Source organism: Orcinus orca, chromosome 11 (genome assembly GCF_937001465.1).
Source record: "Orcinus orca chromosome 11, mOrcOrc1.1, whole genome shotgun sequence".
NCBI lineage: Eukaryota > Metazoa > Chordata > Mammalia > Artiodactyla > Delphinidae > Orcinus > Orcinus orca.
This window is the reverse complement of record NC_064569.1, coordinates 98,290,986-98,315,870: the sequence shown is the minus strand read 5'-3', so window position 1 is coordinate 98,315,870 and position 24,885 is coordinate 98,290,986. Positions and strand designations below refer to the sequence as shown.

The 24,885-nt window shown below is 51.1% G+C and overlaps 1 protein-coding gene across 3 annotated transcripts in view; it reads left to right on the top strand.

Annotated features, from left to right (window-relative positions):
* PHF21B (PHD finger protein 21B) overlaps positions 1 to 11,396 on the top strand; it is a 97,460-nt gene extending 86,064 nt beyond the window's left edge. For all 3 annotated transcript variants that reach the window (XM_049694339.1, XM_004279579.3, XM_049694338.1), the window contains 7 exons: positions 999 to 1,075; positions 3,352 to 3,406; positions 4,392 to 4,414; positions 5,418 to 5,576; positions 7,170 to 7,245; positions 7,573 to 7,676; positions 9,383 to 11,396. In XM_049694339.1, coding sequence (XP_049550296.1) covers positions 999 to 1,075; positions 3,352 to 3,406; positions 4,392 to 4,414; positions 5,418 to 5,576; positions 7,170 to 7,245; positions 7,573 to 7,676; positions 9,383 to 9,601 — 713 coding nt within the window. In that variant the 3' untranslated portion in view covers positions 9,602 to 11,396. The remainder of the gene's footprint in view (positions 1 to 998; positions 1,076 to 3,351; positions 3,407 to 4,391; positions 4,415 to 5,417; positions 5,577 to 7,169; positions 7,246 to 7,572; positions 7,677 to 9,382) is intronic.
* Positions 11,397 to 24,885: the final 13,489 nt, after the last annotated feature.

Genomic DNA, 24,885 nt, shown 5'->3' with positions numbered 1-24,885 from the left:
TGCTCTGCCTTTGGGGTCATGGAGGCAGCCTGGGGCCGTGGGACTGGCCTGCACATCCACGTCAGTAGTCCCGTGTTCAAGTCCTGGCCGTGCTGCTTACAGCTGGGTGACCTTGGGCAGGCTCCTTCCCCACTCTGAACCTCAGTCTCTTCATCTACAACGTGAGGAAAACCACATTTTCAGACTTTTCAGGGGTGTCGTGGCAACTGAGATAAAAACACTCTGCGAATACATTTGGGAATGTTATTATTTTTATAAATCATCCTCATTGTGAAAACTCTCCTCCCTCTCACCCATGATACCCTAAATACTTATTTATTTGGACCCTGTCTTTTCCCAAAGAGGGTCTGAGGTGCCTTACAGGAAACACACGACTAATATTGAAACAGTTTCAAAGAAGAAATCAGGTCCAAGAGACAGAGATTCGGAAATAATGTCAAAACAGCTACACGCAGAGACAGGGCCCACCTGGCAGTCAAAGCAAAGGAAGAAAATGAAAACGAGAAGGGGGAGAGAAAACCCAGTTCTCGAGCTGCATGAGGCCCACCACGCCGGCCCCCATCAGGAGGACTCGTGCCTGGCGTCCTGGGGGTCAGGCTGCCGAACAGAGGCTGCCCCTGCCCTTCCCAGGAGCCCGGAGTCCCACCCTGCAGCTCAGCCAGGCCAGCGTCTGACCAGTGGGCATCTGCTGTCCCCAGGGTCCCATGAGAGACATCCCCGGGCCGGAGGATGGCACACGGGGCCTTGCTGAGAGCAGGCGCCTGGATTCTGGGTACCTCCCACCAGTCAGTCCTTCAGCCTGGGGCCAGCAGGTCTGTCCTGCCTCAGAGTGAGCGATTCCGGGGGCACCCACCCGCCCTGGGCCACTCTGGGGCGCGCATGCTGGGCAGAGAGGCTGCAGGACAGGAGGGGATGGTGGCGCCCGGGGTTTGCAGAGGAGGCATCCAGGGTCCTGGGGCAGGAAGTTGCCAGTAACTGCTGTGTCTGTGCCTTTCCAGAAATCCAGAGCAAGCGCCAGGAGCGGAAGAGAAGAAGCACAGCGAACCCCGCCTACAGCGGCCTCCTGGAGACAGAGGTGAGGGACCCCCCGTCTCCACACCAGCGAATGGGGAGGCTCCCCTGGGCTGGCCTCCTCACCTGCCCCTCCAGGGATTAGAGTTCGGGGAGTGCTATCAATAATTCTTTCTTTACCTCCTGGGCTCAGAGGCAATTGAGAGACAGATGCAGAGGCTCGGGTGTCAGTGGGGCACCTCACCTAGGCTGCCCTGGGGGGTGTGGTGGGAATGCCGGTTGCAAATTATCCGGCACGAGGTCTGGTCGCAGGCAGTGCTGGCCGCCTGGGCCTCCGGGGACCACTCAGGCCCAACTTTGGAGCCCGGCCGGCTCGGCGGAGCTCATGACTTGGAGAGCCGAGAATGTGAGGCCATGGAGAGAAAGGCCCGGAAGGGGCCGGGCTGAGTGAGGGTGGTTCCTTGTCTCCCCCGGGGAGGAGGGAAGGGAGCGGCCGTGACTCCAGCTGACTTCCCTCCGCGTGGAGGCGCGAGACCAGGAACAAGAGATGTGGCCTGGCATGCCCGGCTTCCCCTCCTCCCGACGCACTGAGCCCAGCTCCCCTTCACACGGCGGTACCCCGGCTCCAAGACTGCTTCCTCATGGTGGGCAGCGTGCACTTTCCCCGGGTAGCCGAAACTGGTAAAATAGGGCATTAAAGTGAACTCCAAGGCAGGGAATTCCCTCCCCATCCAAATCCCGTCCAGACTGCCCGCCCGGGGCCCGCTGCGGCCCCGTAAGGAGATGATGAGAGTAACCAAACACCAGCCAGCGATGCAGTGTCAGGACTTAAGGATGCTTCCAGGGAGCGCCTTGGCCCCCTCCCATCAGCACATTCCCAGGGAGGAACTGAATCCAGAATGAGATCTTCTTGCCTTTGCAAATTAAAGTCCACAATTCTAGGCTAAAATCCAGATGTCATCTCCCAGAAGCCGGCTCTGCAGAGACTGCCAGCGGCCTGGGCTTTCCTAGGGAAAACTCCCTGGAATCTTCCCCTAGGATGGAAGCCGTTGCCTGAAGGCCCCGAAGTCGGGCAGCCCCCTGACGTGGAGCCATGTCTGCAGAGGCCAGGGCCTGGCACATTCCAGAGGGCCCGGACGAGGGCCACCGAAATGCTGTGCTCGCGTCCCCGGGGGTGTTCGTCAGCCTGGGCCAGTGGTCCCAAATCTATGGCTCACAAACTGGCCCTCACTGGGAGGGGGGCTCCCGTGGGTGACCCTGTGGGGAGAGCCCACCTGTGTCTGCGTCGCCTGCCTCCCCGGCCCGCCCGCCTGTCCTTGCTTGTACTGTCCCCCGACTCCTGCTCGGAGAACACACGTGTTTATACCCTCTCACTTCCTCCCCCATTTTCTGAGCAAGCCATGTCCTGAGACAGGGCCCCAAGCGCTGGGCCCCATTTGTGAGAGTCACGGAGCCGTTTCCGCATCTCCACCCAAGGAGACGGTGTGTCCTCTGTGCTCACTGATGGAAGCATCCCCTGCTCTGTGGGCATGGCCGTGACCTCTTCTCCGAAGCCTGTGGCCACGGCCAGAGATGACCTGATGAGCGAATCAAGAGCCGATGCAAAGCCCTGTGACCTTGAGCCCTGGACACATACGTAGCCCAGGAGCAGCCCTTCCGTGGGTCCCTCCCCTGGCCCTGAACACGGCCCAATCACGTTGAGAGAGATGGCTTTACAGCCCGTCACCCAAGTCTAGAACCATCTTCTTGCCACAGCCAAAGCCGTGTCGAACCACCAAAGTCTGAAGCCACGTGGCCTGTGGTTGCTAAAGCCCAGGACTAAAGCCACCTTCTGGAACACACCAGGAGCTTCCATCTACCCGTGATGTTTTGGGCACTGGGGGCCACTCTTTGTCGTCAGGGTTCCTGGAACTCATGCCGAGAAGTGGGGTTTAGCGAGCCAGTCCATAATACACCTCATTTCCCCACCTGACCCCAGAACCAGCTGAGAAAGAAAATACAGGAGGAACACAGAGGGACAGCCACGTGTCAGCTTTGTTACTGATTTGCCCCCATCGGAGAGCCCTGACTGCCCTTCCTGAATGAGGCAGATGTGCCCACGGGGAGCAGGGACGGACCTGTTGGGCAGAGCCTTGGCTGGCTTTTGCCCTGGCCGACCTGTCTCTCCCCCTCCCCACGGCCCTGTGTCTGTACCCGTTTCTGCCTCTGGCCATGGGTGTCCGGCTGGAGGCCGGAGCCCAGGATGGGGAGCCTGTCCTGGGTGAGCCCTGGGCGGGGTCAGTGTCGCCAAGGAGGGCTCCCCATGATCTGGTGGTTTGGTTTGGTTTTCTGTTCCTGCAGAGGAAGCGGCTGGCGTCCAACTATCTCAACACCCCCCTGTTCCTCACAGCAAGAGGTAAGCACTTCTCCTGCAGGGTAGCTGTGGGCTGGGCTGGGCCGTACCTCCCTCCACTGGCAGCGGCCCGGCTACCCAGCCTGCCCTGTCCACAGCAGCGGCCACATGGCTGCTGACCGGTGGATGGCGCATCACAGCCCACCAGGCCCTCTGCGCCGTGGCCACGCTTGTCCTCACGTACCACGTTACCTCCCTGGGCCTTGGTTTGCTGATCTATAGAAAACGGGCCCATAATAGTCCCGGCCTCTCAGCTGGGACAGTGACAGGAGGGGTGAACATGACAGCACTTCGTAAACCGTCGAGTGCTGTGTACACGCAGGAGCTGTTTTTGCCACTGGATGGTATGATTTCCAGAAATTAAAAAGAAAACTGTTTTTTGTGATCATTAAAATATGTGGTTTGGCATCACTCACTAGAATGGAAGTGCTTTATGGCTGAAGACGAGTTGACAGTAAGTCACTCTGAGGGATCCCTGGAGCAATGTTTCCTCCGCAGGACAGCTCACTGCTGCCATGTGCCTCAGGGAGCTCAGGGGCCACGGTGAACCTACCTCTGGGTGGGTCCTGGCCATGACTGGGGCAGAGACCTTTACTTCCATGGTGCCCTGGATGAGAACCCAGGTGTCACTGGGGCCTGTGATACTCCCATCAGGCCCTGGGTGAGGACCCAGGAGTCACTGGGGCCTGTGACACTCCTATCAGGCCGTGGGTGAGAACCCAGGTGTCACTGGGGCCTGTGACACTCCCATCAGGCCCTGGGTGAAGACCCAGGAGTCACTGGGGCCTGTGATACTCCCATCAGGCTGACCCAAGAGTCACTGGGGCCTGTGACACTCCCATCAGGCCCTGGGGGAGGACCCAGGAGTCACTGGGGCCTGTGACACTCCCATCAGGCTCCTTTCACACTGGGCCTCGTGGACTCCAGTCCTGACTGGTGCCCCTCCCATGCCCTCTAACATGCTCTCCACCCTTCTTCCCTGTGCTAGCCAATGAGGACCCCTGCTGGAAGGTACGTGTCCCCTGGTCTTCACGCCTGGTTGGGGGGGTGGCGGGCATGCTTTCCATACAGTTCAGGTAGGGTCACTCCTGGCAAGGGGCGCGGGACCCCAGCATCCTGCTGCCCTGGAGTGGAGCTGAGGGCCTCGGCCTCCGTCCTCGGTGCTGAGGGCTTCGTACACCACCAGTCCACTTTTCAGCCTGCCCGGCAGAGTTGGACATCACCACAGGGCTCAGCCCGCAGGTTCAAGCAGGAGCCCTCCAGACGCAGGGACACCAGGAGCCACGAAGGCCTGAATGGAAGCAGCTGATGCTGGGTGCCAGTGTGTTCTGTCTGGCCTTGCTGTGTGACCCTGGGCAGAGCTGGTCCTCTCTGGTCCTCATTCCCTACCTCATAAGGGACTGGACTTGGGTCTCAGGGTCTCACCCCACATGCCCACATTTCAATGATCGTGTGAGACCCCAGCCCACCACGCATGCACCACGTCCCCGCTTCCCAGGATGCTGGCTGGTCATGACCTCATTTGTGGGCGCGGCTTCAGAGTTGATTTTCAGTGTCTTTCTTTACTAAGTTTCACATCTGATTGTAAAAGGCATTTCCAGTCCCTACACGCCTGTAACAGTCAAACCACTGGAAAGCGCCACGTGCTGAAACTCCGTCAGGCCGCGTTGTTTGCAGCCGTAACCCTGCGGTGTCGCAGATCGCAGCCGTGGCGGGCAGGCGTTGTCTGCAGCCTCCCTGTAGCTGTAGGCCGGCCCGGGCGTGGGGACAGCAGGTGCCTTGAGCCCGAGGCCTGCTGCGCGGAGCCCACACACCTGCAGGGGTGCTGGCTTTGAGGCAGGAGACCCGCATGCTGCTGGTTTCCAGGCCTGTGTCCCCTTGGTCATCACCCCTTCTCCTCCCCTCCCGAGCTGCTGAGAACCTGGCGGAAGAGCTGGGCCCCAGGCAGGTCCTGCACCCCACCCCCCAATTCCCAGCCCGGCTGACCCGCCCCCCACCCTCCCGTCTCTTCCAGAACGAGATCACCCACGATGAGCACTGTACTGCCTGCAAGCGAGGGGCCAACCTGCAGCCCTGCGGTACCTGCCCAGGGGCCTACCACCTCAGCTGCCTGGACCCGCCCCTCAAGACAGCACCCAAGGGCGTGTGGGTGTGCCCCAAGTGCCAGCAGAAGGTACAGGAGGCCGTGCTCCTGCGGAGCGGCCGCACCCTCACCCTCACCATCTCCCGGAACCGCGGGGCCCTCCCTCACCCGGCACAGTGTCTGAGGCCACTCACCGTCTCTGCTTCCTGGGTCGTCCCCGCCGTGAGCAGAGACGGGGAAGGCCGTGGAGGGCTGAGGAAGGAGCTGGGTGAAGAGCAGGCTTTTGCAACTTGGCCACAATTGCCGTTTGGCCCAGGATAATCCATTTTGGGGGCCGTCCTGTGCACTGCAGGGTGTTCAGCAGTGTCCCTGACCTCCACCCACCGGATGCCAACGGCAGCCCCCATCGTGGCCGTCTCAGACACTGCCGGTGAGGACCACGGGTGCGGAGTGAGCAGAGGTTCCCTCTGCTGCTGTCTGACTTGGTGACTCCAGATTTCCCAGGGAAGAACCGAACTAACGACACAAACCACAAAAAACAGTGCCAGTTAGCACGTTTGATCTCACTGATGACAACATGCAAATGAAAAGCTATCAAATTAGCAAAAACGACAGCACTCCCTTCTGGCGATGGTGCGGTGAAGCGGGCACTCGTACATGTTGCCTTAAAGACGTGTACACTTTTTAAACCCGGCGTCTTGCTTTGGGGAATAGAGTCTAAGGAAATAGTTCTATACAGGTAAAGTTCTGTGCAAAAAGAAGCCCCTCAGCCTTTCTTTATAAAAGGGAGAGAAGGAACCAGCCTGGCTTCCCCCCAGGAGTTGGTGGAGTAGATTCCAGCGCTTTACTCAGTGAGATGTGGTCACTGAAAATGATTTTTTACAAGGATTTTGCGGTTCTTTGGGATGTGTTCATTATGTGGGATTACGTTTAAAAAAAAAATAAAAATAGGACTTCCCTGGTGGTCCAGTGGTTAAGACTTCACGCTTCCAGTGCAGGGGGGAGCGCGGGTTCGATCCCTCGTTGGGAAAGATCCCACGTGCCATGTGGTGCGGCCAAAAATAAATAAATAAAACACAGGTTTTATAGCTGCTGTATAGTTTGATCATCAGCTGTCTGAGAAAAAACAGTGTGCGGAATAACAGAAACCTGGGAGAAAATAGCTGTGTTTGGCTGGGTGGTGGGGAAGTTATCAGTGTTTTTAAAAGTAGGCTTTTCTACAGAATGTATTACTTGTAAAATCATTGGGGAGTCATCTTTTTTTCAAAAAACATAACTCTCGGGGCTTCCCTGGTGGCGCAGTGGTTGAGAGTCCGCCTGCCAACGCAGGGGACACAGGTTCGTGCCCCGGTCCAGGAAGACCCCACATGCCGTGGAGCGGCTGGGCCCGTGAGCCATGGCCGCTGAGCCTGCGCGTCCGGAGCCTGTGCTCTGCAACAGGAGAGGCCACAACAGTCAGAGGCCCGCGTACCACAAAAAAAAACAAAGAAAAAACAAAAATCAAACATAACTCTTGTGATTGCCTGTCACTCTGGGTTTTGTGGGGACCTAGGGAGAGGGTGGCTATGACAGCCCAGGGAGCTCTTCCCCCACCCTGGCCCCTCCCGCCAGCCTGGGTTACACAGCCAGGGCGTGGCGGGCCCCCAGGCTGTCCGCTGGCTCAGTTCCCCGTCTGCCCTCCAGGCCTTAAAGAAAGACGAAGGTGTGCCCTGGACCGGGATGCTGGCTATTGTGCACTCCTACGTCACCCATAAGACAGGTAAGAAAGACACCCTTGGGAGCTGGGAAAGGGCACCAATTCCCTTTTGTCCAACCCCGCCCCTAGACCGCTGGACTCACTTTGGGCCCAGCAGAGGCTGTTCTGGGCCAAAGACCCCTGGGACTAGTTCTGTGTGCAGGGCAGTTACTGCGGGGATGGAATTCCAGTCCCCGTGCATCCAGCGAGAGCCACCGGCCCCTGCAGGAGGATGTGGCCAGGATGACCTATAGGCACAGGCCTAGGATTCTTTCTACCTCTCCTGCTCAGCCACGGCCCAGCCCCTGCTGGCCTGCAGTTCCCTGTGGGGCCTGGTCTTCTCTTTCACAGTCAAAGAAGAGGAGAAGCGGAAGCTGCTGCAGAGGGGCAGCGAGCTACAGAGCGAGCGCCGGCAGCTGGAGGAGCGGGACCGGCTCCTGGCCTCGGCAGTGAAGGTGCGTGGGGTGGGGGTGCGGCGTCTGCCCTTAGAACCACAGGGTGTAGAGCCAAAGCGTCGCTGTCTGCTTACTGAGGCCCCAGGAGAAGACAGACTCACCACCATCCCTTAGCGAGTCAGCAGGTGGATCACCACCATCACTTAGCGAGTCAGCAGGTGGAGAAGGCAGCTGTGTGACTCATTCCACAGCTAGTTGTCGAGCAGTTGAGCATCTGGCTCTGTTCCTTCTCAGCTCTGTGACCTCAGCAAGGCCCTGACCATCTCTGAACCTCAGTTTCTTCTTGTATAAAGTGAACACAGTGATTTCTTCTCTGTAGAGTGGTGATAAACAAGATGATGATAATGGTGGTGGTGATGATGGCGATGATGATGGAGGTGGTGGTGGTGATGGTGATGATGGAGGTGATGTGGTGATGGTGATGGAGGTGATGGTGGTGATGGTGATGATGGAGGTGATGGTGGTGATGGAGGTGATGGTGGTGATGGAGGTGATGGTGGTGATGGAGATGATGGAGGTGATGGTGATGATGGAGGTGATGGTGATGGTGATAGAGATGATGGAGGTGATGGTGATGGTGATGATGGAGGTGATGGTGGTGATGGAGATGATGGAGGTGATGGTGGTGATGGAGGTGATGGTAATGATGGAGGTGGTGGTGATGGAAGTGATGGTGATGATGGAGGTGGTGGTGGTGGTGGTGGTGGTGGTGGTGGTGGTGATGGTGGTGATGGTGATGATGGAGGTGATGGTGATGATGGTGATGGTGATGATGGAGGTGGTGGTGGTGATGGAAGTGATGGTGGTGGTGGTGGTGGTGGTGATGGAGGTGATGGTGATGATGGTGGTGGTGGTGATGGAGGTGATGGTGGTGGTGGTGGTGGTGATGTGATGATGGTGATGATGGAGGTGATAGTGATGGTGCTGATGGTGGTGGTGGTGATGGAAGTGATGATGGTGGCGGTGGTGGTGGTGGTGATGGAGGTGATGGTGGTGGTGATGGAGGTGATGGTGGTGGTGGTGGTGGTGATGGTGCTGATGGTGGTGGTGGAGGTGATAGTGATGGTGCTGATGGTGGTGGTGATGTTGGTAACAGCAACTGATAAAACCCTTTAAATGTAGTATCCCATTTAATCCTCTCCATACCTCTATGAAGAGGCTCTGTGATTATTCTTAGAGTTTGGGACTCAGACTCAAGGAGTTTATTTGCCCAGGCAGCAAATAATTAAAACTCTAACTCGAGGCGTCAGTCCTTAACCACTTCACTGTGTCGCTATGATATATAAAAGGCTAGAAAAACCCATGAATACAGCAGGCAAGAGGAAGAGCAGAAAACTGGCCAGCGGCCTGGAGGTCTGCAGGGCTGCACTTGAGCCAGAACAGGCTCGGAGCTTCCTCCGGCAGCAGAGGTCGATGTGGTCGGCTAGGCAGCCTCACAGCCACGAGGCAGGACGTTCCCGCACTCCTGCACGAGCACATCGTTTCCAGCCTGAATGTTTAGAACAGGCTTCTCCTGCGGGCCTGGCTGCCGTTTAGTTCCATTTCTCGCTTCTGCCTGGTGTGCGCGAGGCCCTCTTCCTGGTTTCTTTCAGCCTCTGCGGTGGAAGGGAGGGGCTTTCCGAGAAAGCGCTGAGGGGTGGCTGCCCCAGGTGGCTTGTGTCACTGAATTCTGAGACCCTTCTCTCTGACACCCTCCCCCCTGACAGAAATGCCTGGAGCTTAAGACGAGCCTGCTGGCCCAGCAGAGGGGCACCCAGTCGTCCCTGGACCGCCTGAGGGCCCTCCTGAGACTGATACAGGGCGAGCAGATGCTCCAGGTCACCATGACGACCACCAGCCCCGCCCCGCTGCTGGCCGGGCCCTGGACCAAGCCCTCAGCAGCGGCCATGCACTCTGCCCTCCAGCACCCCCCGGGGCACAACTGACCCCAAGGGACCCGTCTTCACACCCACGGAAAGTCACTGGGACCCTGTTCGCAAGACCTGAGGGTTCTGTCAGCCTTAATTCATACACACTATGAATTTCAGACAAAAATAAAACCAGACAGAGACAGGAAAGAAGGGAGAAGAAGCTGAGTGAGAGTCCTAGAGCCAGGATGGGTGGGGATGGAGTCCTGCGCCCTCCAGGTCAGATGGGACGCCCGGAAGCCAGGTCGGGGCACAGAGTCAACTCCCTGCTGTTGGGGGGCTGCCCGGGCCTCCGGCTTCTGGACACAGCTGTCTCCTGGGCCTCGTGCCACCCCCGCGGGAGAGAGAAGGGCCGAGGTGCCCTGTGGGAGGGGAGCTGAGGACACGACGTAGCCAAGTAGTAGAGCTAGTTGGGGCGAGAGGCGGGTAGCAAATCTAGGTAGACTCAGCCGCCCGCCCCCACGGGGCCGTCGGGCTCACGCCAGGCCTTCCAGAACGCCCATCCCTGTTGTCAGTGTTATTAGCGTTCAGAATCGCAGCTGTTTAACTTGAAGGACGCTCCCCAGGGGACGCTGCTGTGGCCTGGCCAGGCCTCCGTCTGCCCCCCGGTCTTGGGGGCGCCCTCGCCGTGCGCCTCCCTCCTCCGCTGACTTTTTGGACTCCTCTTGCCCTCGATGTCTTTTTCTCGTGGAGTTTCTGGGCGAGAGATGGAGCTGCAGCCACGCCAGGGAGGCGTTTGGCAGGTTTTCTATTTTGGGTTGAATCGTTCAACTTAACGACTGAAGCCTTTTCTTTCCTCCTTTTGAAGAGCCGATATAGTATTCCATTCCTCTTTTCTTGCCAGTACAGACACTATGCCAAAAAATAACTTTACATTTTTGTATGGCGTTTTTATTGTGAGATATTTAATGTGAAGGGGACACTTGGTGACTTCTATTCCTGTTCACAGTGGTCTCTGCTGCCAGGATGAACGGAAAACCCCTCGGGCGGGGGAGCTGCCAAACTGGAGGGACCCAGAGGGTTTTTTAAGAAGTGGGGGGAGGGGGAGGAAGAGAGGGCAGTGGCCTCGGGAGACTAAAGGGTCCCTCTTGCTGTCTCCATGAGAGCGAAGGGTGCCCGCCGCCCTGCATCCGGGATGGGCCGTGCGGGCTCGTCACGCCCACTGGCTTCTCCAGTCCCGAGGGACTTAGCACAACAAGATGAGCGTCCGGGAGCCACAGGACTCCCACCCCCAGCACATCACACGGTGCCGAATTGCATTGAACATACGTGTGCGTGTGCACACGTGGCCCCAGACACGCATGCACGCACGCTGCCAGGTGCAGAGCAAGGAGGCTGGCCGGAATCCCGCAGACTGCCATGGTCCCTCCTGTCATTTTCACGACTCCGGGAGAAACTGTGCTGTACGATACAGATCTATTTTAATACACTTAACACTGGGTTGAACAAGATTTTTATATTCTTTTATTGATGAACAAAGTGAACTGTAAGACACACGTCTTATATATTGGTTACCCTAGATGCCAATTACGCATTACCGCGTGGCTTGCGATGTAAATGTCTTCAGGTTCCTTCTTTTGTTGGTTGGTTTTTCTTCTTGGATGGATTGAATTAAATTTTTTTAAAAATGTAATGGGAAGATATGAAAGGTTGGACCCGGGAGGGGTAGCTGCCAATGTGTCTTGAGACTTAGTTTTTTGGACCAGGGAGGACCGTCCGATGGATAGCGGGACTAGAGAAAAAGTGTTTGTCTTAAATATGCCGATGTAGTTTTCCTCTGTACGATGCATTAAACTCGATGGATGGTTTCAAAGCCCTGTGGTTTGTTTCCCTGCCTTCAACAGAGAGGCCTCTGGGAGCCCATGGGGCAGGGAGGTGGGAGTTGGAGAGGTTGAAAATCAGGGTCCTGCCTCCTGGTCAGGTCCCCACCCCAAGGGAGGGAGGGAGAGAGGAGAGAGCTCTGGGGCGCCCTCCACGCACAGATCCCCCCGCCCCGGGAGGTGCAGGCGCACCTGTTAGGGCCAGGATTGATGGTTGCGAGGACCAGAACCCAGGCCAGGTATTGTGTGGAGCCCAGGGGCCGTGTCCACACTGGCCCCTCTCAGCATCAATGTGACCGCTTTCTCTGCCTCCCGGGCAGTACCAAGCTCCCACAACCGCCCTGGGGCTTAGCCAAACTGGAAACAGCCCAACTGGGAAGCCGGACCCTCTGCATCCTTGCTCCAGACATTGTGCAGACGCCTCTGGTTGGCCCAGCGGGGAGAGGAGCCCACCGCTGGACCAGCTGTGGCCAGAGAATGGGACTGGATACAAAGTGACTGCCCCCTGGAGCCCCCAGTGGGGGTCCTGTCCCCCCCGGGCCCAGGTAACAGAGTCGGACTGCTCCAGCTTTTCTGCCTGATCACTGAACGCTGTGGACCCCGGGTCTGTGCTCCCTCCAGTCCTGAATTCTCACTGGCCTTGTCCAGCCTCCTGGCTTTCTGTCTCTGTGCCAGTGGCTCCCCGGTCTTCATCTCCAGCCCTGACCTCTGCCATGGACTCGAGCTGCCCACGGCCAGCCCCACTGATGTCAGCAGACATCTCAAACGGCTCGGTCTCCACCAGGCCAACCCCTCCCTCACCTACCCCATCCTGGGGGGATTCAGCCTTCCTAAGATGTGGGCTGGACCTCCACCCCTGGCCACTGGCCATCTGTCAGCTGTGCCCTCAGAATATTAGCAGGATGTGCCCATGTCTCACCACCCACACCACCACCTGGGTCTCAGCCATCCTCTCCCCTGGATCACCGCATGGTCACCTTCCCCTTCCCCCGGCAGCCAGTGTGACGGCACCTCTGTTAAACCCCTGCTACCCATCCTTGCTCAGCAGAAGCTGAAGTGCCCAAGGCCACAGGACCTGCCTCCTCTGACCCCTTCAGCTTCCCTTCCTGCTCTGCTCCACTTACATGGCTCTGTTCCAGCCACGTGGCCTCCGGGTGCTACTGGGAACCCACTGGGACTGCTCCCACCACAGGGCCTTTGCACATGCTGTGTCCTCACCCGCCTGCTCCTCCCCAGCTGTCTCCGTCACTTGTTTGGGGACATGACCACAGCCCCCTCCCAGTGCAGCTGTCCCCAGGCTCCCTCAACAAGACCTGGCGTTTTCTCTCCTTCCCTGCTCTGATTCCTGAGACTTCCATAACCTACTATGAGTCACCTTTGTATGGTTTTGGCCACTTCATGAAGGCAGGCAGTTTGGAGACTGGAGGTCCGAGATCAAGGGGTAGCAGCAGGGCTGGTTCCTTCTGAGGCTGTGGGACAGAATCTGTTTCTGGCTTCTGTAGACTCATCACTCCGTCTCTGCTCCACCTGACATGGCCTTCTCCCTGTGTGCACGTCTGTGTTCAAATGTCCCTTTTTCATAAGAACAAGTCGGATAAGGACCCACCTTAATGATCTCACTTAAACTTAGTCATCCTATTTCCAAATCAGGTCACATTCACAAACACTGGGGGGTGAGGACTTCAACTTCTTTTCAGGGGGACACAATTCAACCCATAACAGACACCTTTCCGTAGGGTGTCTGTAAGCAGCTTCCCTGTGGCTTCTGCCCCCCGGGACCACCCAGGGCTGCCCCCCTTGCCTTGTCCGTCCCCACAGAGCCCGCAGAGTGGAGAGGCCATGATGTCATCCTGCAGAGGAGCCTGTTCCCTGACGACCTGCCGTGTGCCCACCCCACCTGGCTTCTTCCTCGGACCTGCTCTGACACATCAGCCCCTCCCAGGGAAGCTGAAGCACAGGGACCTAAAGGGACACACCCAGGTCACACGGCCAGCAGGTGACTTTATCCCAGGTGGTGGTTCCCGGCCACTCTGCCTCTCTGGACACTGGACGCTGGGCACATCGTGGGGCCTTCGTGGCTGGCTGGAGGCCACCCCAACCAAGCTGCATGCATGCGCATTCCTGACCTGGCTAGCGGGCCAGTCTGGGGCTGCAGATGGCGACCTGGCCTCTGGGTGACTCCACCGAGGCGTGAGGGGACAGATGAGGGAGCACAGGCTAGCCAAGTGCTACTGACACACACTGCCCTTCCCCACCCTTTCAGCCCAGACTGCGTGTCCCACAGTGGGGGGGGGGGGGGGGGGCAGGGCTTCTTAACTAAACTCTGCTCTGCCCCCAACCCATCTCTCAGACTCCCCCATGGCTCCCCGAGAACAGTGCCTGCAGTTTCTGGGGATGCTGCTGGGTGGTTTCTGGTCCCCACCTCGATGACCCGCCCTCCCCTGAGCAGCAGCTCTGACTGTGACTGGGGGCTCCCCCAGGGACTCCCAGGGCGTCCTGGGGAGAAGTCTGAGCAGGTGGCTGCCATCTGAGAGTGGTGTGAGACCACCTTCCAGGCCACAGCGTCCACACCCTGTCCTGCCTGCTCCGTCCCCTGGGAGGACCCACAGAGCGCTGGGTGCTGGCCGTAGCTGCTGCTACACCCACTGGCCACCTTCTGCATGACGAGGCCCCAGCACCCACCCCCAAGGATCCCTGGTTTCCAAACAGAACGGAAGGACTCCCACCTACCGGCGGGGCAGCTCCGAACGCGTCCCTATTGTTGTCAGGTGACAGAGATCCACTGGTGCTAGTAGCAGCCCGCAGGTCCCTGCAGGGTGAGAAAACCAGGCTGAGGAAGGCTGGCTCCAGAGGGTGTGTGCAGATGTGCTTCTACCCCTAGTTTCTCCCACACCTGGAGTTAGCTCAGCAGGAGAAGCTGTCCCCACGGCCTCCACTGCTGAGGCTCTGGTGCCGCGGAGGCACTGCCCGAAAGTGGAGGGGAGGCCCAGCCAGGAACGGGCCACCTCTGGAAGTATGGCTCATGCCAGCCCCAGAGAATCACTGTGTGCGTCTCTTCCAAATCCTCATTCACTGACTTCATGGTTTTTTTTTTTTTTTTGGCCTCACTGTGTAGTAGGCAGGATCCTAGTTCCCCAACCAGGGATCGACCTGTGGCGCCTGCAGTGGAAGGGCAGAGTCCCAACCACTGGACCACCAGGGAAGTCCATGACTTCATGTTGATAGTTCATAATTGGCCATGGTGGGAGTATTTACACCATGGAAATTGCAAATGCCACAAATCGGGGCTTTACATTCCTGGAGAGCCAGTGGTTAAACATTTAGAAGCAGACTGCTCTCTGTATGCATGCGTGTACACGTGTGCAGATGAGAGAGAAGTCGAGGACGGTGGGTCCAAAGTAAACTTGTGTCCAGCATTAGCCAAAGTTGATGGGTTTGAAAATGCAACCCTAGATTCCTTACAAAACTTCCAGACAGAAGGAAATTCTCTGGCCTTAGCAGTTCACCAAAAACGTATGTCTCTAAACTGCAACAGTTTCACAAGGAGGCCGATATGTGTTAATTAACACATTTTCCGGCACTGATGTGAATGAGTTTGGCCAAATACTACCAAAATGTAATTTGACCAGTTTTGGGGGGGATCAAGAAAAATTATCCAAAACTTGGAGATAAGGTATGCCTTTAATGTAATTCTAGGGGAGCAGTTCTCAAACCTGAGTGGGAATCAGAATCATCTGAGGGGCTGGTTGAAACTCAGATTGCCGGGGCCACCCCAGCTATGCTGTTTTGTTAAAGGATGGGCCACACGACCCAAGCCATGCAGGGAGAGAGCTCCCCAGGAATTTCACTGACACCATCAGGAAAGAAGCATCTGGCACACAAGGTCCACGTAAGCTGGAGTACCTGGGAGCCATCTCTCTTCTTTTTTTTAAACTTACAGAAGTATTTAAAGCCCCAGTTCCCTCTGTATGAGCACCCACCAGCTTCAGCTTACCTGCAACCCTTGGGGTGTTTCCAGTATATCCAGTGACGGTGGATCAGCTCTGCCCAGGCAACACAGCAAACTTCAGCCTCCAGAGGGCTGCAACCACACTTTTCCAAAGGGGTCTGAATCCTAGCCTTGGGGAGGGGTGTTTTCCTTCCAGGTGTCCCTTCCTTGGGTACACTCTCTTGCACTGTTCTTTAGGGATCACTTTATACCTTCATAGCTACTTCCCTGTTACATTTAGTGATTGTTTATACCAAACTTTTCCTTTTAAAATTATTGTGTGGTTTCTGTTTCCTGGTTGAACACCTTATACCCTGAAACCATGTTAAATCACTTATTAGTTATCATGGCTCTTTGGTAGATCCCTCGTGGCTTCCTACATAAACAATTATGTCACCTGCAAATAGAGACAGTTTTACTTCTCTCTTTTCAATCTTTATGCCTATTATTTTTCTTGCCTTATTGCAATAGCTAGGACCTCCAATATAATTTGAATGGAAGTGGTGGGCGTAAGCATCCTTGTCTTCTTTCTGATTTTAGGGAAGAAGTTTCAACAGTTTGACCATTACGTATGTTATTTAATAGAAAGAGGAAGTTCTCTTCTATTCTTAGTTTGCTTACATTTTTTTTTTAAATCATGAATGGTGAGTAAATTTTGTCAAGTGCTTATACTACATTTATTTAAAAACGTGGATTTTCTCCATTGTTCTCTATATACAGTGAGTTATATCAATTTTCAATGTTTAACCAACCTTGAATTCTTGGGGTAAACTCTATGTAGTCATGATGTAGTATCTGTTTTATATTGCTTTATTTGATTTACTAATATTTGTTAAGTATTTTTGTATTTTTGTTTGTGAGGGATATTGACTACAGATTGCTTTGCAGTGTCTGTCAAATTATGTTATTAAACCAGTGGAAAGTATTCTATTTTCTGAAAGAGCATCTTTATATTTGTTAGAATTCACCAGTGAAGCCATCTGGGCCAGGAATTTCATTGTGGGAAGACTTTATTTTTAATTTCAACATATTTAATATACAAGACTATTCAGATGTTATGTTTCATTTTGTGTCATTTTCAGTTAAGTTGAATTATTCAAGGAATTTTTCATCTCACCTATTTTGAATTTTTGGTATAAAGTTTCTCATAATATTTTAATTATCATTTTACCTTCTGTAGACTCTAAAGTGATCATTGCTTTCTCATTCTTAATTTGTGGTTTATTTTATCTTAATATATCTGGCTAGGGGTTCATGAATTTTATTTATCTTTTCAAAGAAGTAAAGTTTGGCTTTGTTAATTTTCTCTGTAGTTGTCTATTTTTTGTTATTATTTCATTCTTTATCATTTTCTTCCTTCTACTGATTTGTGTATATATATATGTGTGTGTGTGTGTATACACACACACACATATATATATAATAGGCCCAGTAGGTTGAGGACCCCAGGCCTGGATAATCAGCTGTGTCCAAAGGGTGGCATCAAATATATATACAGGCAGACCTTGCCTTATTGCAGTTTGCTTTATTGCACTTCACAGATATTGCATTTTTTTTTACAAATTGAAGGTTTGTGGCAACCCTGCATCGAGCAAGTCTATCAGCACCATTTTTCCAACAGCATTTGCTCACTTCGTGTCTCTGTGTCACATTTGGTAGTTTTCACAATATTTCAAACTTTTCATTATTATTATATTTGTTATGGTGATCTGTGATCAGTGATCTTTGATGTTACTACTATGACTCACTGAAGGCTCAGATGATGGTTAACACTTTTTAGCAATGAAGTATTTTTTAAATTAAGGTATGTACATTGTTTCATTAGCCATAATGCTATTGCACGCTTAATATACTATAGTACAGCGCAAACACAACTTTTATATGCACTGGGAAACCAAAAAGTTCATGTGACTCACTTTATCGCAGTATTCACTTTTTTGCAGTGGTCTGGAACCAAACCTACAATATTTCCGAAGTCTGCCTGTATGTATAGTTTCTTAAGGTAGAACATTAGTCATTGATTTTAGACTGTTCTTTTTTATTTTTATTTATTTCTAAAATAAGCATTTAGATTTCTCTCTAGGTATTGCTTTATCTCTGTTTCCCAATTGTCGATATTTTGCATTACTGCTCAGTTCAAATTATTTTCTCTCTTCCATTATGATTTCTTCTTTGACACGTGGATTCTTCAGAAATGTGGCTCCTTTTTCTTCCCAAAATTTTTTTTCACACATTTAGGTTTTTCCTAGATATGCTTTTTATTACTAATTTGATTTCATTGTTGTCTTCACATGATTTCAGTTCTTTTAAATTTATTGGGACTTGTTTTACGTCCCAGAATCTGGTCTATATTGGTGATTATATCACGTGCAATTGACAAGATTGTATATTCTTCTGTTGGTGAGTGTAGCACTTTATAAATGTCCATTAGGCCAAGGTGGTGGTAGTGTTGTTCAGACTATCTGTGACTTTACCAACTTTTTATCTAGTTCATCTTTCAGTTGATGCAATATAGTACTAAAATCTCCAACTACAATTACGGAAATCCCTTAAATCTGTTGTGGGCTTTTTGCTTTATGTGTTTAACTTATGTTATTAGGTACATTCATATTTATGATAGTTACGTCTTCTAAATAAATTGACCATTTTATCATTATAAAAGGTCACCCATGTTTAGTAATATTCTTTGTCTTAAAGCCTATTTATTATTAATATAGACACCCCAGACTTCTGACGCTCACTGTGTGCGTGGTATATATTTTTGCATCCCTTTACTTTTGACCTATCTTTAAAGTGCATGTAGTTATGCCCTTTTTTTTTTTTTCTATCCATTTGGACAATATCTGCCCCTTAACTGTAGAGTCTAGTACATTAACACTAGAGATAATTTTATCAGCACAGATGGATTTAGGTTTACCGTTTATATTATTTTTTTTTCCTTTTGTCCCCTGTGGTTTTTTTCCTCCTGTTTATCCTTTCTTGCCTTATTTAAGCTTTTCTGAGTATTTTTAAGAAGTCACTTTTAACTTAGCTATTTTTAAAGCTATATCTCTTTGCATTATTTTTTAGTAGTTGTTCTAGGGATTGTAATATACATCCTTACCTTTTCAGTTTACTTAGGATTAATATTGTACCACTTCATGTAAAAGGTAGAAACCTTGAAATAATATAAGTCCCTTGCTGCTGTACTCAGTGCTACAGCTGTCATATGTATTACGCCTACATATATTATAAATCCTATCAGACAATATTATATATATTTGCTTCAAACAATCCTGTTTACTTCTTTTAAATTAAGAGGGGAAAGTACTCTTTTATTTAACCCAGATATTTATTGTTTCCAACATTCTTTTTTACATCTTTATTGGAGTATAATTGCTTTACAATGGTGTGTTAGTTTCTACTTCACAACAAAATGAATCAGTTATATATATATATATATATACATATGTTCCCATATCTCTTCCCGCTTGCGTCTCCCTCCCTCCCACCCTCCCTATCCCACCCCTCCAGGCGGTCACAAAGCACCGAGCTGATCTCCCTGTGCTATGCGGCTGCTTCCCACTAGCTATCTACCTTACGTTTGTTAGTGTATATATGTCCATGCCTCTCTCTCGCTTTGTCACACCTTACCCTTCCCCCTCCCCATATCCTCAAGTCCATTCTCTAGTAGGTCTGTGTCTTTATTCCTGTCTTACCCCTAGGTTCTTCATGACATTTTGTTTTTCTTAAATTCCATATATATGTGTTAGCATACGATATTTGTCTCTCTCTTTCTGACTTACTTCACTCTCTATGACAGACTCTAGGTCTATCCACCTCATTACAAATAGCTCAATTTCATTTCTTTTTATGGCTGAGTAATATTCCATTGTATATATGTGCCACATCTTCTTTATTTATTGTTTCCAACATTCTTTATTACCTCCTAAACATCCCGGTTTCAATGTGTTGTCATTTCCATCACCTTGAAGAAATTCCTGCGGCATTTGTTTGTGATGCAGATCTGCCAGTGAAAGAAGTTCCTTGGTTTCCTTTTTTTTTTTTTTTGCGGTACGCGGACCTCTCACTGTTGTTGTGGCCTCTCCCGTTGCAGAGCACAGGCTCCGGGCACGCAGGCTCAGCGATCATGGCTCACGGGCCCAGCCACTCCGCGGCATGTGGGATCTTCCCGGACTGGAGCACGAACCCGTGTCTCCTGCATTGGCAGGCGGACTCCCAACCACTGCGCCACCAGGGAAGCCCCCTTGGTTTTCTTTTACTTAAAAGGAGTTTTTATTTAACATTCATTCTTGAAGAGTATTTTTGGCTGATATAGAATTCTATTTTGAAACCTCTCCCCTCCTTTGTCCTTTTTTTTTTTTTTTTTTCTTTTACGGTACGCGGGCCTCTCACTGTTGTGGCCTCTCCCGTTGCGGAGCACAGGCTCCGGACACGCAGGCTTAGCGGCCATGGCTCACGGGCCCAGCCGCTCCGCGGCATGTGGGATCTTCCCGGACCGGGGCACGAACCCGTGTCCCCTGCATCGGCAGGCGGACTCTCAACCACTGCGCCACCAGGGAAGCCCTCCTTTGGCCTTTTATTGTGCCTTTGTTGTATTGGAACAAGATGTTGTTTTACTGTCTTTCGGCCTTAGAGTTTCTGCTGATAGGTCAGCTGACTTCCATCCTTGGTCCTCTGTATGCAATGTCTCCTTGTTCTCTGCATAATTCCCAGAAGTCTCTATATAGTGTGTTTAGGTGTATTGTTCTTTGATTTTTGTCTATCTTGGGGTTTGTTGAGATTATTGAATCTGAAAATTTATGTCTTTCACCAAATTGTGGATTTTTTTGGCCATTAATTTTCAAAATTTTTTTGTGCCTTATTCTCTCCCTCCTCTGCCTCTGGAGCTCCAATTATGTGTGCGTGTGAGACATTCTGATATTGTCACACAGGTCCCTAAGGCTCTGATCAGATTCTTTCAATCCTTTTACTTTTTGTTATTCAGACTGGGTAATTTCCATTAGTCTAGATTCCAGATAACTCTATACTATAAACTCCATTCTCCTATTGTATACAAGCAATGGGTTTCTTTTTCTTTTCTTTTTAAAATAATTTTAGATACTGTATTTTGCTCTTATAGAATTTCCCTGTGTTTTTAATGATTTTTATTTTTCACTGAGATTTCCTATCTTTTCATTTACTTTAATCATATTTTCCCTTATATACTTGAGGATGTGTGTAATAGCTACTGTAACATCCTTGACTGCAATTTCTAACACCGGCATCATTTTAAGATTGAGCTCCGTTGCGTGCTTTAGAGTGGGTTGCATTTTCCTATTTCTTTGTATGATGAAAACTTTTTAATTGTATCTTGGATGTTGTGAATTATATTGTAGAGACCCTGGGTTCTGTTATATTTCTCTGAAGAGTGCTGGTTTTTGTTTGCTTTAGCAGGCATTGAACTTGGATGAACTCAAACTGCAAGCTCTGGCAGTCGGTAGCTCAAACCTCAGTTTATGGTTAGCTGGTGTCTGTCCTGCTTGTGTGGCTCTGGGATCAGGCAGAACTCTGAGCAGAGTTTATGCACAAAGTGTAGGCTCTCCCTGTCTGCCTCTCGCCTGTCTGGAATCCTCTATCCACCTTCTAGGGACTCTGGTTGTCCCAAATTCTGTCCTCTGTTCTTCAAGCCGAAAAGACTGTCATTTTCTCCTGTTGACGTAGCCATTCTATCCGAATTGAAGCTTTGGCCTGGCTTGGGTTGAAAGCCGCATAATGGAACCTTAGCCCCTGCCACTCTACGAGTGTGGACTTCCCTCCAGAATCTGTCCTCGTTCATTCTCCAGTGCCTTTCAGTCATTGTTGGTTTCCTCTTTGTTTACTTTTGTTCTTTTGTATTTTGTCTGGAGTTTATAGATGTTGTCTGTGGGAAAGTCAAATCCCAACAGAGTTACTCAGCCATACTGGAAGCAGAACACTTAGATATAGTAAGAATCCTTAGAAAAACTTAGATAGAATGAAACAAACGTTAAAGACCCTTTTGTTCTTCTCCTCCATGAGGAATTTGGTATGTCTCCTTCCTACTCACTTTTAAAAAATTCCTTCTGTATGTTGTTCCAAAAGTGCAATATTTTCAATTCAAAACCTATATATAGGATTGGGGAGTTTTAAAACTTTACATAAGTGATAGCGCCCTGTATTTATCATTCTGCAACTTTTTCCCCTCTCAGCGTAATAGTTGGAGGTCTAGCCATGTGGAAACATAGAGATCCAGTTTATCCGTTTCACCTGCAGGACACGATTCAATCACGTGGATGTAACTTTCATTCCTCTGCTATTCCTTCTCCTGATGGACACTCAGGCTGCCCCTAATTATCTGCTCTGACGACAATGCTGCGGAAACGCTCTGTACCTACGTTTTTGGTTATTTCCCTCGACTTACAATTGCCAGATCCGCTTTAACGTCAACAGCTTGCTAAATTGTGATTGTACCAATTTACATCTCTACGAGCAGTGTAGGAAAGTGCCCGTGCCTCCAAATATTAACAATGCTTCTCGCTGGGTGGTAAAATGTTAAAGGATGCTCACTTTGTTTGCACTTTCTGTCAGGGAATTTTTTTCCCTGAGCAATTATTTTTCCGATAACAAAACAGTAAAGCTTTTTGTTATCAAACCAACAGCAGGGTTCGCCCTGCCTCTTCCATCCCATCCACCCCACCCTCAGGGGCCCACATAGCTCAAGCCTGGGAGCTGCCCGGGACTCTCCTCTATCTCCCATCTTTCTCCCCGCACCTGCCTGAGTCCTGTGCATACTGCAGTAGCTCTAAAAAGACGTAGTTTGTGCATTTATTTGCTTTTCTTCCCAAGTATTCTGCAAGCCCCTTGAAGGCAGGAAGTGTATCCCCCTCACTTCTATAATTGTGAGACTGGCACTGCCTGGCACAAAGCAGAGGCTGAAAGCACACAGGGAACCGCAGAGTGGAGGCTGCCCTACCATTACACAAACAAGAAAAAGCTCAAAGAGCTTACCCCGGCCTCACTCCCACCGTGGAGGACAGAAACCCAAGCTGAGCCTTCCGACTCTGAACTCCCCGCGCTAGGTGACATGACTTGCCTAGGGTCACACAGCTGTGAGTTTGAGCTGTACCGGAAGCGGGGAGCCCACTGCCTGCTCCCCCAGTGACGGCAGGCTGGATCCCTTCAGGGTAGACTGGCCACTTGCTTTGCCTACAGACGTTTCTGTTCTGGGCAGGATTCATTCATTCCTGGGAGATGTCAGCTACAAGTTCTGGGCAGCCAGTCTAATCTCCCAAATCACTTAAAATCTCCGTCATTTCTGCAAAAGTGAATGTTTGGACAATTTCTTTCACACGTCCTGTCAATAGAGACACCCTGGAGCCCTCATTTCTGCATCATGTTTCATTGTTTTAGGCTGATACGCACCGCATGTGTCTCCAACACGTTATCACCGTAATCGCTTTCTTTGGCTGTGGAAATTGTGCTTTGACACAAGGGAAGGGTGACAGGGCCACGCCTGCTGGAGCTAGGATTCCACAATTATCTTTTGTGAAAGGGAGACTGTTATCAAAGCAGCCACAGAACGTCTTGGGGCCACCTCTCGGAGTCAGAAAATTTGAAACATATATTTCACAAATGTGCTTCGCACTGTAAGCCTTTCTGCATAATGCATGAGATTTGATTTAATGTCGTTGTTAATTCTGGTGTTCACAGTGCTGTGCTCTTAGGGGAGCCGTCATTTTTATTTCAGATTTCTTTTTCCTGGCAACAGAACTCTGAGTCTGTTTCAGGGTTGTTCTGAATTGTATGAGAACAAGACACCTTCCTGGGGGCAGGGGAGCAGATGCCAGGCAGGTTTTCCAGAGGCTGGGGCCAGGGGGGACAGGCGGTGGGTTTGCCTCGGGCTCCAAACTGAACCCCTCTGGGCTGGGGGCTGGGCCCCTAGGGCCTGGCTGTGGTTGGCTGGAGCTGGAGGGTGTTTTAAAAAAAGAAAAAAGAATGAAAGAGGAAAAAAAAAAAACGCTTTGTAGCAGAATAGAAAAGAAAGGAAACAATCATCACTTTTCAAGTTGTACAAGAGGATGGTTCTGGCCGGCTTAGTGGTGAGAGAGGAAGAGCTGGAAGGAACAGCAAAGACAGATAAAGAAGATGAACGGAGGGGGAGGGCAGCAGAACCAGAACCAGGAAGCGGGGGGTGCGGAGAGACCGGTGAGGGAGAGGGAGCTGGGAGGAGACGGGCAATACCACTCAGACCAGCAGACAGACCCTGGGTGCCCCCCAGATGCCCAGGACACGGGGCTGAAGAGTTGTGGAGGGAGCGGGGCACACGGAGGGAGGCGTGTGGACAGCCATCCGGGCAACCAAGACATATTTTAAACCCAAAGGTGGGGGCTCCCCTGGAGGCGCAGTGGTTAAGAATCCGCCTGCCAATGCAGGAGACACGGGTTCGAGCCCTGGTCTGGGAAGATCCCACACGCCACGGAGCAGCTAAGCCCGTACACCACAACTACTGAACCTGAGCTCTACAGCCCGTGAGCCACAACTGCTGAGCCCGCGAGCCACAACCACTGAAGCCTGTGCGCCTAGAGCCCGTGCTCCGCAACAAGAGAAGCCACAGCAATGAAGAGTAGCCCCTGCTCGCTACAACTAGAGAAAGCCCACGCGGCAACGAAGACCCAAGGCAGCCAAAAATAAATAATTAATTAATTTAAATAAATAAATAAATAATTAACCCAAAGATGTAGATGGTTCTAGAACAACCAGGAAATGCCCAAAATATAGTGTGGCAGCAGACAAATCTTTTTTCCCAATTTTATGGAGAAATAATTGACATAAACCACTGTGTAAGTTTAAGGCATACAGCACGATGGTCTGATTTACGTATATTGTGAAATGACTATCGTCATAGGTTCAGTCAGCAGCCATCAGCTCAGACAGAATAAAAAGAAAAAAATCTTCTCGTGATGAGAACTCCTAGGATCTACTTTCTCAGCAACTTTCTTATGTATCATGCAGCCAGGTTAGCTACAGTCCTCGTGTTGTGCGTTACATCCCTAGTATTATTTATCTTATAACTGAAGTTTGTAACTTCTGACCACTGTCTTCCAGTTCCTATTCCCCCCACCTCTTGTCTCTGGTAACCACAAATCTGATCTCTTTTTCTATGAGTTTGGTGTTTTTTGTTTGTTTTTGTTCCACATATTAAATGAGAACGTATGGTATTTGTCTTTTTCTGCCTGATTTATTTCACTTAGCGTAACATCCTCTAGTCCATCCATGTGGTCAAAGATGGTAGGGTTTCCTCATTTTTTATGTCTGAATAATATTCCATTGCATGTATAATCACATCTTCTTTGTCCATTCATCCATCGAGAAACACTTAGGTTGTTTCCCAGTCTCGGCTGTTGTAAACACTGGGCAGACAAACCCCTCCGTCCAGCCTCTAGTTGGCTCCATGCTCCTTCCTACCTTCAGCCTTTGCACGTGCCGTTCACTCT